At 42.7% G+C, this 13,675-nt stretch overlaps 1 protein-coding gene across 5 annotated transcripts in view; it reads right to left on the bottom strand.

Annotated features, from left to right (window-relative positions):
• Window positions 1-11,843, bottom strand: part of kcnq5b (potassium voltage-gated channel, KQT-like subfamily, member 5b) — a 111,651-nt gene extending 99,808 nt beyond the window's left edge. For 3 of the 5 annotated variants that reach the window (XM_034581873.1, XM_034581874.1, XM_034581875.1), the window contains exon 1: window positions 11,212-11,843. In XM_034581873.1, the coding sequence (XP_034437764.1) occupies window positions 11,212-11,552 (341 nt within the window). In that variant the 5' untranslated portion in view covers window positions 11,553-11,843. The remainder of the gene's footprint in view (window positions 1-11,211) is intronic. The other 2 variants (XM_034581879.1, XM_034581887.1) reach the window with 1 other exon arrangement.
• Between the last annotated feature and the right edge of the window lie 1,832 nt (window positions 11,844-13,675).

Here is a 13,675-nt window from a genome sequence, read left to right as displayed (position 1 = left end):
TAGGATGGTGGCAGTGGCGAGGGCATGGCTTGTGTCAGTCATGACTAGATGCTGGCCACAGCAGTGACAGTAGGCCCGGTAGGGGCCACACTGTCAGTGGAAGACCGAAATGCACAATAAACCATGAGCACTCACTCTGATTTATTTGCATTTTTTTATTTTTTTTTATTAAAACCCACCCAAGATGTCGTATTTGCAGCATCCGTTGCTACGGCAACAGGAAAGTGGAATGACTTAAACAGTAGGAACAGGCAAAAAGGAGAAGGCAGAGCTTTAAGAGGTCATAGACTTTGCTCCTCTCTTTGTGTTAGAGACCGACCACAGTGCAAACACACAGACACAATGGTGACAGAAACGCAGCCAAGCATCACTGTCTGCACACCCCACAGGGGAGCGCAGATCATGGGAGCATAACTTGTACAACTCTCACTGCTGATGGTATAGGTCATTCTGAGGAAATGGCGCTGAAGTTGTCGGAGATGAGGTTAGCTTTTTATAGACAGAGAAGAATGGATAAGAGGGCTGCGAAGAATAACATGAGATCGCCACAGGTACTGCAGTAAATGTGAAGATAAGAGGAAAAAAGATAAGAGCAGATGAGAAACAGGTGCTTTTCTCCCACTGAAGGTGACTCATTCAGTACTTTGTCACACAGACTACGACCTGTGAAATGACTGGTTGGGACAATTGGCCATTAAACCTTCTCATCAGAACGTGAGACTCAAGGGGCAGCCAGGTGGAAAAATCCTCACCCACCGGCTCCCAGCTGCACACAGGAGCTCCTGTCTAAGATGGAAGGTGGATCTGACGGCGCTTAACTCACAGCGATGCCTACAGATTGGGAAAATGTTAGTGTAAAGTCTGTGGTGGATTTCTGCGCAAATAAAAAGAGCAGAAAAGTGGAAAAGTGAAAAAACAAAGAAGATGTGACTCATTTTGATACAAGAGATTAATCTCCTCTCCTGCTGGCTGTGGGAGGCATTACAGCGAGGCAGCCTTATAAAGGAGGCAAACAGGTGCTGCTTAGGTAAATGATGTTTCTCTGAGCTAAGGCCCAATGCTCTCTCCTTGTTTACAGGCGTCTCTGGTGCTAAGGCCGGTTCTTTGTGTCTACAGCTCATCTCTGGAAACAGAACAAGGGGAACTCCCTTTGAGTAAACACAGGATTGAAACATGAGCCCCGCAGCAGGCCATCCCCATCACCTGTTACTGTCCTCTGGTATCAAACAGGCAAAGTGATTTACATACACTGTACATGCATGCATGTGATTCCACATAATTAACAATTCATGTTTAGACAATTTGTTCAGTTGAAAATTTGCCTTTTTATATATGTGAATCCATTTATATTGGAGGTTTATATTGGAGGTCTTGAGAGGAATTGTGCTCTGCTATCTGGATACAAACATTTTAGACTGAGCTGGGTCAGTATACCTGTAATCTGTACTGATGTACATGGTAAATGGACATGTGGTGCTTTTCTAGTCCTGATGACAACTCAAAGCACAGTTCAGTTTTACACTTACCCATTTACACAAACATTCCTACAGTGCATCAATGTGCAGCACTTTCTCTATGAGAAAGGGCAATTTGGGGTTCAGTATCTTGCCCAAGGACACTTCGGCATGAGGACTAGGGAAGACTGGGATCGAACTGCAGACATTCTGGTTAGAGGACGACTGCTCTAACAGGAATCACATTTCAGGGCTTAGGTTCGTGATAATATATATTTTATCTTCTTGTCAACAAAATCCCAGCAAAAGACCAAAAACAAACAAAGACTTGATGCTACTAGTAAGTATTGTCTGGGTAGTCAACGCCTGATAAAACATTGTTCTTACCGTTGTCCAGAAATTATTAAAAACACATCAATGAGCCACAAAATCACACTGAACAGTGTTTCGGATTAATCACAGACAAAAAAAGCTTCTTTAATAAAAAATAAAAAAACAGAAACACACGGACAGCAGACCTGTTTGATGTAGACTGGCCATCAGGAGCACCAGAAGAAATCTCACAAAATGTGTATTAATCCTCAGCCGAACATAGTCCCCTACATATGTGCTATTAATTCCTGTTAGGTCAACATTCAATAAGAACTAGTGCCCAGCTGTTTCAGGAAATAACTGAGCCTTTTTAATTCAAACATTTATTTGGGACATTTTAAATTTATACTCATCCTTCTTATCATTATCGTATCTGTTCCACCTACAAAACACTTGTATACCTTTTCATCACAAAGATACAGCAGAGCAATGGTACAGTAATTTGCCAGAGATTCTCTATCATGGCGCACATTGCTTTTTGTGTTCTTTGATTAGTTAGGGCCGCTGCACACTAGAATTTTCAACCCTTGACCGATTTGTGGAACACGCGCGTGAATAAACGTGACTTCAGAAGAAAAACAAACATGGAGGAGGACCAACGTCGTGTGTTCTGTTTTGCAGCGGAAAAAAAAACTAAACTATGGATGTTGTCATGGCGGTGAAGGTTCCTACATTTTGCAGTGCAAGCTGGAAATTTATTGTTGTTTTAAGTCACAGCTGTACAAGTATACAGCATCCGGTTGGTGATGCTTCCCGGTCAGCGCGCTCATTGTCTCGCTATCACAGATTTCTGTCAGAGCCAATCTTCATAAATAACAAAGGCTCTGACTCAATCGGTAGCATTAAGACTATTTGTAAACCCCCCACACTTCAGGATTATTTGGACAGATAATCGGCACAGAGTGACCTCCAGTCGGGTACGAGTCAAATGGGGTCTAAAATCTGACTGATTATCCTCTAGTGTGCAGCAGCCTCTATTGTTTATAGTTACTGACGGTGAGGATTTGGATGTGGGAGCATCCTTGAACCCACAAATACAAAAGAGTTATTCAGTGAATGCTGTAACTATATTCAAACAGCACATTGAGTTTCTGCAAGGAAACCAACTGAAAGCAGGAACTGAATCTTTAAAGAAGGCTTTGAAAAACTGTAATCACAAAAGTAAAATATACATAAGTTGCAGTTAAACACATAACGACATTATGAAGAATCGTATAAGCACAATTAAATGTTTAAACAATCAAACCAGCCAGTTCCTCTTCGCCACTTACACTGAAGCATACAGGCGGTCACTGTTTACACCGCTTTGCTCTCACTGTTTATAAGAAGCTTCTTTCCATTGAGTCACTTGCTCAGAAGGTGACAGTGGGCCACGCTGTGTGCTGATGCAAAATACCCTTATGCGTCACACAGGTTAAGAGCACACTATTGGAAAAATGCATGGATGCGAATGTGAGTATCTCGAATGTGGGCTTTCTGAGATGAATCTACAGCAGACATATTCCACACCAGAAGGCGAAAATCTATCAAAAACATAATGAGGAGGAGGTTTAGAGAAAAACATTTCTTTGTGACAGAATCTCAACGGCTGGATAATAAACAATAGCTCAAAATATAATACATAACAGCACTGGGATTTAGCGCAGCATCTGATTAGTCATTAAGATGTCTACTAAACATTTTATTGTGTCTGTTGGCTTCAAATCCCCAATAACACCCATCAAACACAGCTTTTAGGATGAGTCAGCATTCTTTACTGCAGCCTATAAATCCAAGTATTCATAAAAATAAACCAAATGATAGATATTTAACAAGTGAGAGCAGCGAGTTCGTGTCACTTCCCTCTGCCCCATGATCGCTCAGCATGCCAGCTCAGAAACCTTAGGTGAAGGAATACTGTATACTTCCCCCCCTCACTTTCCTGCTCCTGAACATACTTGCAAGGATAAGGGCTTGTTAATCCAGAGGTGAGATGAATGGCACTACTGTGTGTGTGTGTGTGTGTGTGTGTGTGTGTGTGTGTGTGTGTGTGTGTGTGTGTGTGTGTGTGTGTGTGTGTGTGTGTGTGTACGCACAGGAAGGAGGGCAGGCCCCAGGGGCGACTCAGCTCTGCACAAAGACTGGCTCAGTGCTACTACTGTCACATAGGGAATGGATAAAAATATACATGTATGCAGTAGCCATAAAGGATACAGGAAAATACATCAGTATAAGAGGTACAAGATACATGTGAGAAAGACATTTGCTTTTAGTTACTTATGTTGGTATAAAAAATTACAAGGTGAAATACTGAGATTTCCTCTCCCTGGTATTTAGTGCAACTTCATCACTTGCATTTTATTTTGAAAATCTAATATTACTCATACAGGTAACATATCATGAACTGCCCCTAATCACAGCTGCTGATCCAGCAAATCTACTGATTTCAGGGGTTTTCAATCTCTCCTGTCGTCCTTCTACAAGGTAGTGCAGATGTTATTGCTTTCTACAATAACATCTGCACTACCAACAGGCACACAGGAAACACCTCTGCTCAAATAGCCTCCGGTCCGTCAACCCTGCTCAAGTTAGGAACTGTTGGCCAGTCTCATTACATCCATTCTTATATTAATCTATTGAACGGGCACTTTTCAAACAGGTCTCAAAATTCCTTTCACAGAATGACCTCCTTGATCCAAATCAGTCAAGCTTCAAGAGCAGCCACTCCACTGTAACGGTTCTGTCGTTTGTGACGGACGGCCTCAGGGCAGCTACAGCTTCTTATCCTGCTCACCGCACTCTCTGATACTGGCCTCTCAGGAAATGTACATTCTTGGTTTGAATCCTACCTCACTAGATGTTCTTTCAGTGTATCATGGCACTGTTCATATCCCATATCCCACAGGGTTTCCCCGAGGGTCTTTGCTAGACCGCCATTGTTAAGATTCTCTGCATGCATGGCTTATCCTGTCTGTAATACGCAGACGATGCACAAACTGTATCTGTGTCATTTCTGCCACCCCATTCACTCAAGGCACAGCTTTTCTTTGTATGTGTCAGACAAATACACACTGAAGTTGGATCGCCACCCTCAACTAAACCTCTGAAGACTGAAAGACTGGGTTCAGGCTCACCCCAACCAATCAGTCTCTCCAACACAAAACCAACATAATTATTACCTATTAATCTTCAACTCCAACCAAAAGATGTGGAAAAACAGGCCCAGCATGATTGCGGACAATCTCTGATCTTTTGCTGTCTCCCATCCTTGTTGCTTACAACATAAAAAAATAGGCCTAATGGAACTTGTACACCCTGCAACTCTTGGTACAGGCCATGGTTATCTCTCGCCTTGACTACTGCAGTAGTATAACTGATGCTTTATGCTCCTTCTCAGCCGCTGCATTCAGGCTGTCACTGCCATCCATACACACAAGTCAATTTTAGTCCAACACCCTAAACAGCACCTATTGAGCGCCTCTTCACCGGATCTCCTTGCACTTTGTCTTATTGAATAGATGTAGTGTTTAGTGTTTACTTTAAGGTCTCCTACTCTTCTGGAGCTTTATTGGTGTCCCTCAGGTGTAAGCTGCTCTGGAGAAAAGCATTTCACAAATTAGTAAATGTGAATTCAAGCATTAAAGCCAATGAGGATTGTTCTGTTTGGGCATGTACAACAGATGATGAAGTGGAAGCTTGGAGGGAAGGCTCGTAAGCATACTCTGACCTGTTCCTGATGTGTCGGCTCAGACGAGGCAGAGAGTGTTTTTTTACAGCGTTCTGAAAGCAGTGGATGATGAAATTGAACTTCTGTGAGTTATCTAAACAGTGTTACAGCTGTCCAAGCAAAACAGCTTGGCCAAATTAGTATCAAACGCACTGATCCTCACGAGGAACCATGTGCACACACACACACACACACACACACACACACCCCTAAATTTTAGTAGGAAATCAAGCAATATTTCCTTCACAGCAGCAAAACAAATTTAAGGTTTATTAGGTGCACTTGACAAAATACGATAATTATGTTAATAATGTTGTGAAAACAAGAAGTTTAAAGGAGGATTACATGTTAAGAATATTCTACAGCAAACATAATCTAGTGGGTCCTGGTATACAGCTTGTTTTTTTTAAAGTAGTATGCCAAAACAAAGAATTTAAGCCACTACAGGGCAAGAGTCTATAAAAATAATCAATAAGCTGCATTAATATTTGTATCTTTTTTGCCACTTGGGGGAAACATAGCGAGCTATAAACACAACAACTGCAACGATACATGTTATGGGAAAGATAATCACTGGCTGGATATGCATTCAGGGAAAATAATGAATTTGCACATTTACTAACGTCAGCGGATTCATGAGGAGGTGGATGGAGCGGATGGTCGGCCTACAAAGACTATCACACCAGAGACTGTAGATGGTTTCCGCACACTCATCCGTCCTGCAACAAAATCTCTTTGGTAAAGATCAGGGAAAGACTGTAGATTGGTTACGCGTAAATAGTGTTGTGTCTGAAGTCTAATTCTATAGTTTAATTATTTTTCTGAATTAAAACAGGCCACGAGTTTAAACATAACCATGAAATATAATAATGCTGTAGATCAGTGGTCGCCAACCCGTCAATCACGATCGACTGGTCGATCTCGACAGTCTTAACTGTCAATCCCCGTAACACTCTGGACTCAGACCAGCTGTGTGCCAGATGCCTGTTGTTCACACTGATTGAGTGTCAGCTACTGCCGGCGGAGCTGCTGGTTTATTTACTGCATTTCCTTCTATACAAGTCGGATTATGTACTAAACTAAATGTCAGGACACTACGGTATGAAGACGTACATCTTACGGTCTTGAGATAACAATCAAAGTCCTGTTAGAACAAATGAATGGATTCAGAAAGTGAAACGGCTTTTACTTTGAAACAGGTTCGGGAAGTGTTGGAAATACGTTAGTGACACAGACAAATAAACAGCGTTTGTGTTTCACAGCAGATTAAACAGAGAAAATTATCTTTCACCTGAGTTTCAATGTTTATCTGATGAATTTATGACACAAACAAAGGGTTGCAACCCTTTCTGTATATTTTTCAAAATAGAAGCACTCAAATGTTTTTGGTGACATTCTTTTGTTTAAAAAAAAAAGGGAGTTTATTGTGATATATTTGCAGGAGGGGAAGATGCACGGCTTCATACTGTATAGTACTGGTATTTATAGACTACACAGGATTACTTTTATACAAGAAAATAGTCATATTTATGACCATATTCAAGGCAAAGCCTATATGCAAAAACATAGTGCTGCAGTAGCAGAACTCTGCAGAACATATTGTTGAACTGAGAAGCTAAATATTGTGCAAGGAACAGATGTTGCAATAATATGCATTAAATAAATAAAGTTGCATAACTGCCTTTCTTTGTGTATTTTTATGCTTGTACACCGAGCCTTTAACAGAAATTGCTAAAATAATAAATATAACCCTCCTAATTGTTTTTTTTGGAAGGTATCAGGGTGGTAGATACGTTTGAAATGAAAGGTGATCTTGGGCTTGAAAGGTTGGTGACCACTGCTGTAGATATTAAACTGCAAGACCAGATCAATGTTTTCTGTAAACACTGAGCAGATACATTCAGTATATATATATATGTTTGACCTGCCAAATGCATAAATAAGCATAAATCCATATCAAATCAACATAAATCTTTACTATTTTGATGAAAAGCATAATCTGATCTCAATTTCCCCACAAAACACATGCGAAGTTAATATGAACAGAATTTACAGAAGACAGGAATGAACACAGATATATTGGTGTTGGTCATTTACACATCAAACAGACCTGCAGTCAAGTTTCCATTGATCCAACACATTTAAATTCAATCGATTCAATTTAATCTTCAAACTCCTGCATAAGGCAGACAGGAGAAATGTGTTCACCAGCTGGTTGCTGCCTGTTGTTTGGTGTTATGTGTACAGAGTAGACTGGGTTTACCAGAGATTTTTGGAAACAGCTGCGTGCTGTGAATGATATTGATCAGAATTTTTTAAATTGTAAAAAACAATAAAGTTGCTGTTCTAAACATTAAGCTGAAAGACTAAAAAGGGTCTGTAGAGTTGAGGGTAACTACGGAGTGGGTTGAAAATTCTCTTTGGATTTGTTACTTGGATTTTACAGTTATTTGATTCATTATCAATAGAAAATAATAATTCAGTGCAGCTTTCAAGCATCAAGAGTCAATGATATTGCAAATAAGAGCTAATTGCCATCTGTAACAAATAGTCTTTTCCTCACGATGCAGCTCACTGCTCAACCATCAACATAATCCTGAACTTCTTTTACTTTTAACCTATCTATGCGTGACACATCTTTTTGTGGCACTGGGAATCTGGGCTGTCCCAGGATGTTTTGTTTGAACAAAGGTTTCTTCTTCACTGTGTAGGGTCATCCTCTTCAGTACAACAATTATTCTGCTGCGCCTTTGTGATAAAAAGTAAACATGTATACATGTGTTTAGCAGGTGGAACATGATGATGATGGACATCAGTTGTATGGTTACAAACCTTGGCTGTGCAACAATAAATCAGTGCTTACACAACATTTTGGGAACAAACAGTTTTTCATTTTCCGTAATCTCTGAACTACTTCACTACTTTTGATTGTGCTGCTAAAAATCTACTACAGACCATTTTAGGAGGCAGTTGGCTACAAGTTTGATTTGTTTTCATTTAACATCACAAAAGAAGAACATCCCATTTCTTCCAAACTGAGATTTTGCAAATTTGACATTGGCCTCAGGGGCATTCTGGTGTCAGGTATAGGGACTGGAGTTAGTGTTTCATCTACAGTAATAAAGGCAAATTGGGGCGGCCTCTGGCAAAGATAAACAAGGAGGCACCACCCTTTCCTGGGGCCCCCACAACACACAAGGTTTATCTTTGCAAATTAGAATTTATAGTTCAGAAAAATAATTGTGCGGCTAAAATGTGAGGAGCGACATGAAGAAAAATCTCAAATAAGGCTTTTGGGGTTTGGTCCCTTCTGAGTTTTAGTTAATTTCCCCATTGTTGCTTCTTTTATGTAAACTGGCCCCAATTCTGATATTTTGAATGGCAGTGAATATGAAGAACAACTAGCTTTGTGAGTAACTGGAGACTGATATCATCGTAAGACAAAAGAAAATAGGACTGTGGGGCTCTCAACTGCAGCAATTGTCATATCAGCAAACCAGTGCAACTTTCAAGGCCACTGAATATTGTAGCGACATTCATCACACTACAGGAGAGAGGCCAAAGGCCTGCGAGAGTTAAGTCTCTGCATTTCTTCAGTTCTAGCTCACTGCCAGAGGGATGAAAGGGAATCATTCACCAGCTCCCCGGAGAACGTTCATGAGCGCTCATGTGAAGAGAGTCTGGGGCCGAGGATCCTCGTGCGTGTGCGTGAGTCAACACTTTCATAAGATGTAGATTAGCATTTTGGAGACAACCTTTTAGCAAAAGTGTAGACCAAAGGAAATCCAATTGTGTCCCTCTTTAAGTTATAGCCCCGATAAAAAAAATTAAAAAAAAGGTATGAGGGGTCAGCATTGAGTTTGATGACCCCCATGGTGGTCGCTGACATCATTACAATATCTCTTTGACCTCACAGAGGCTGCACAGGCATCATAAAGATAGAATAGGAACAACTATAAATTCAGGTTTTATATCCTAATTGTCATTTTTGTTATATATTATATAAAGGCTTGTACGGCTGTAGATAAGAAACTGATGATTTGGCTGCAACACTGTTTACCCCTGAAACTCTAAAAGTGTTTTGTGGACTCAAACACTTCACCCACCCCTCCATCAGCATAGTGGTCAGTAGACCATTTTCATTTTTGGGTGAACTATCCCTTTAACCCAAATTAAAAAGGACTTGATGTCATAATGTCAATGCACACTATTTTAATCGTCACATGAAGTATTCTATAATCATGCATCTTTAAGTGTGACTTCACCCCCTAAATTCTGGCTGAAGTGTCTCTCCCCGCCAATTCAAAAAGCGCCTCTAGGTTGTGAAGCTATGAGCGATGACTCCCGTAGCAGCGGACACCCTTTTGCAACAGAAATCTCCTATGAAGTAGGGAGAGGTGGGGAAGAGAGGTGGGGGCAGCCGGGGGGCAGGAGAGGATGGGGGACGTCTCTGAATGGTGGACGATGTGGTGGACTAAGGGTTTAGTTTCAGTGTATATTTGAAAATGAACAGCTTTGCAGATTCCCGCTCATAAGCGGTCGCTGGTGGCGGGGGGCTGCCCATCTTTGATTCTAGGGTGTATACCCTATTCAAATATATTTCATGACAAGAAAAGACCCAAAAGGTTGACTCTACGTAAGCATTGGCCCTGAAAGGCCAGCATTCATGTACCAAAGAACATTCATATGATTTAGTTTACAGCTACAAAGCACATTTAAGTGTGTAGTATCTCTTATTATCGATGTGAGTCAATGGCAGTCTTTCCCATCTCTACTTTCCATCTGTATGACATGAACGTGGCGAAAGACAAAGCTTCTAGCACCTTTCTGCGGTGAATTTCACTGTGCCACTTTCACATGGGACCAGGCCTTCCAGCAGAAATTGCCTGTAAAATGGGGGACAATTTGAAACTGTAATTTCCCCCAGAACATGCACAATCAAATTTGTCTTCACTAAAAGAAAAAAAACACTGACGATAGCACGAGGCAAACTAGCAGAGGAAGTCCAGCGGGGATGCTGACGTGGTGTCCTCTCCAGAACTTGACACAGGCACTTCAAGGATGCTTCAAAAACATAAGTGATACGTTTGTAGAGCTGCTTGGATTAAGTGCAATAGCTCAAGCTGCTTTCTCTCCAACTGCTCCTCCCAGTGTTTACACACACACATACACCACCCACACACTAAAAAAAGATGGTGCACCAGAGTCAGCGTCAGTCTCAACTTCCTTCCTCTCAGAAACAGTCATGATGCCACAACAACAGTTGCACGCGGGAAATCGAAAACAGCAGCTTGTGACTGACAAACGGAGAGCAGTGCACGAGGCTGGGGGGGGTTCCTGTATCTGGAGCTGTAGGAACCTACAGGTCCTGAGATCTGGTTCCAGCAGTGCAGATGTGAAACTCACTGAGGCCCCTCACAAAGCAGAGCACAGGTCAATGAGAAAAAGGCCCACAGACAGAACAAGGACTCCTGCACTTATCAAGAGGAACCATGTGCAGACATGGCTAGTCTCTCTTTGGTGAAGTGGGGTGTATATTTAAAGATGAGCGGTGACAAAGTGGTGTGTGGAAACAAGCAGCAGCAGGTTGGGGGATTGAGTGGCTGTGTTTCTGCAGTGAGCATCAACAGGTGTCCAACTTCACACATCACAACAGACAACTTGGTGGAATGAACTTACACGAACGCGTGGTAGATGAACGCCCAGGCTCTCGGTCGCTCCAGCACGTTGTACAGGTAGTTTTGGAGCCGCCGGTAGCGCACATTCCTGCGGCCGCTCTGCGCGCTGTATATGAGCGGCTTCCCCAGCAGGCTGAGCCGGGCCCCCTGCTTCCCCCTCAGGCTCTCGGAGCCGGCGGCACCTGCGGTCGCGGAGGATGACAGCAAGCCGTCTCCCGCGTTGTTCATCATCTTCCGTCCGGACTCCACATCCTTCGAGCCGTAGCCTTCGTTGCGATGCACCGGCGAGGTCCTCATCCAGAGCCCGGTGCCGCCTTCGTCTCCGCTGGGGTTCCGCGGCATGGCATCACCGAAGCGGGCATCAAGTGCGCGGAGGTCGCCGCCAGCATGCGTGTGCTCTGTGCTCTGTGCGCGGACAAGAAATTACACGTGCGAGACGCAGTGTGAGAGAGGCGCTGAGCTGACAGAGCAAGGCACCGTGTTCTCCGTCACACTCTGACCGCCCTCTTTCCTCCCGCATCCACCTCCTCCACAGACGCTTACACACCCGCCGCCGCGCGTAAAGCGCTCCTGTCCTGTGCGCGCCGCGTCCACTGGCTGGACCACAACTTGTGCGTCCCGTTAATTCTCCGCACCGTCTCCTCCTGTTGCTTCCACACAAAGCGCAGCCACAGTCTCACGGTAAAAAAAACAAACATTCGGGCATTATGTTTTCAGGCGCGTCAGGGCTGCGCACATGCAAATGAGCAACTGTCTGTCCTCGTGTCATGTCATTTCCCAAAGGGAGAAAAGTTCTAACTTGCACAACGATTTCAGAAGAATATCAGGTAACATGGTCCGAGTGGAGAAATGAGCACGACCACTCAAAGACGGCTCCCTGGACGTCTGCAGAACACATTATGTGCCTACTTTGAATTCAGATTGGTTTCTTTTTATAGCATGTCAGCGATGCTAAGGTTTTAGACACAAAACAAAACCGCTTCGCACCGTCTGTCTCACAAAGCTTCGTCCGTTACTCAGACCACGTGGCACAGAGACGCGACTCCCCAGCGCACACGTGTGATGTCGAGGTTCAGTTTCACCGTAACTTGTGTTTACTGTGAAAACTTTGTAGGGTCAAGAAAGTGAATATAATTAAAACACTGTTTCCTCTGTGTCCTTACAGCTTGAAGTGAAATGGGATGGGACAGAAAGTGTGATTCAGTTATGTCTCGGCATGGACTTCCTCTTCTCTCTCACACAGACACACACTTATACACGGAAGACACTTGTCCGAGCTGCAACTGCTGAGTGAGCCAGAATGGCTGCTGCCCTCGAATGCAGCTCACTACAGGTGTGATGAAAAGACTTGACTTCTTACAGTGAGTGACAGTGGATGAGGAGAGAGAGAGTGTGTGTGCGTGCGTGCGTCACATTGAATCCGCAGCCTTGAGTGTGCAGGACTTTCTTTTAGCTGCAGAGCTTTGACAGCCGCCACTTGCCTTCCAACAAAACTACGCCATCTACTGGTCACTGCAGAACCAGGCAACCTTCTCAGAGACCACAATCCCAAACCCTGACCAATGACCCCTCCTCACTTGCTCTCTTAGTTCTATTTCTTCATCATTTAATTAACTATTCTATAGCAACTCATGTGAACATCATACTCAAAATATTATTTATTCCTGAATAAGGTTAATAAACCATGAACGTAGTCATACATGGAACATGAGAAACCTGATTATTCATATCTTTGTGAGGGCTTGACAGTATCCAGGTTTCTCATTGTTCTGTTTTGGATCCTCAACAAACTCATTTCTGTACTGACTGATTTGCCTCCATCAGTTATATATGAACGCAGTTTACTTTCTAGCGGTCTGAACTCTTCTGCAACACTACAACTCAAAACTGGGATAGGGACATTTTGATGTTGTTTTGCATGTACAAACACACAACCAAGATCCAACATTGGGAAAATGTAAATATAGTCAATAAAGATCTGACCAAACTCACCTAAAAGCGACTTTAAGGGAAAACAAACTGACAAAATCAACAACCAATACAACTTTATGGTCAGAGTTTTATAAGCATAAAGGCACAGAAGCATTTACATAAAATAAACACATTTTTACAAGGATATTTACATTACACTGTTCTACCCGGTGGGTGTTTTTCAGACTAAGAGAAGAAACTAACACCCTCCCCCCCTAAAAAAAAACTGTACAGTAACTGGAAAGTTACACGAGCTGCATGTAGAAGTGAAACTCACATTTCCACTCCACCTACAAACTTAAAACTGTGCACTTATCATCTCATTTTGTCATGTGGTCAGATGGCGTGCATACACTTGATGCATGCACGCCATCGTGAAGCTTCACCAAGTGAAAACATTCAAATTAAGAAGCCTGAAGTTAAATCCTTCTCAAAGTAAAGAGGCCAGTCAGGACCCATCGTGTAGCTTATACTGGATTTCCTTTTCCCCCAAA

The sequence above is a fragment of the Hippoglossus hippoglossus genome, chromosome 1, assembly GCF_009819705.1.
Source record: "Hippoglossus hippoglossus isolate fHipHip1 chromosome 1, fHipHip1.pri, whole genome shotgun sequence".
Taxonomy (NCBI): domain Eukaryota; kingdom Metazoa; phylum Chordata; class Actinopteri; order Pleuronectiformes; family Pleuronectidae; genus Hippoglossus; species Hippoglossus hippoglossus.
The sequence above is the reverse complement of the archived record's forward strand: the minus strand, read 5'-3'. Positions and strand labels throughout refer to the sequence as shown.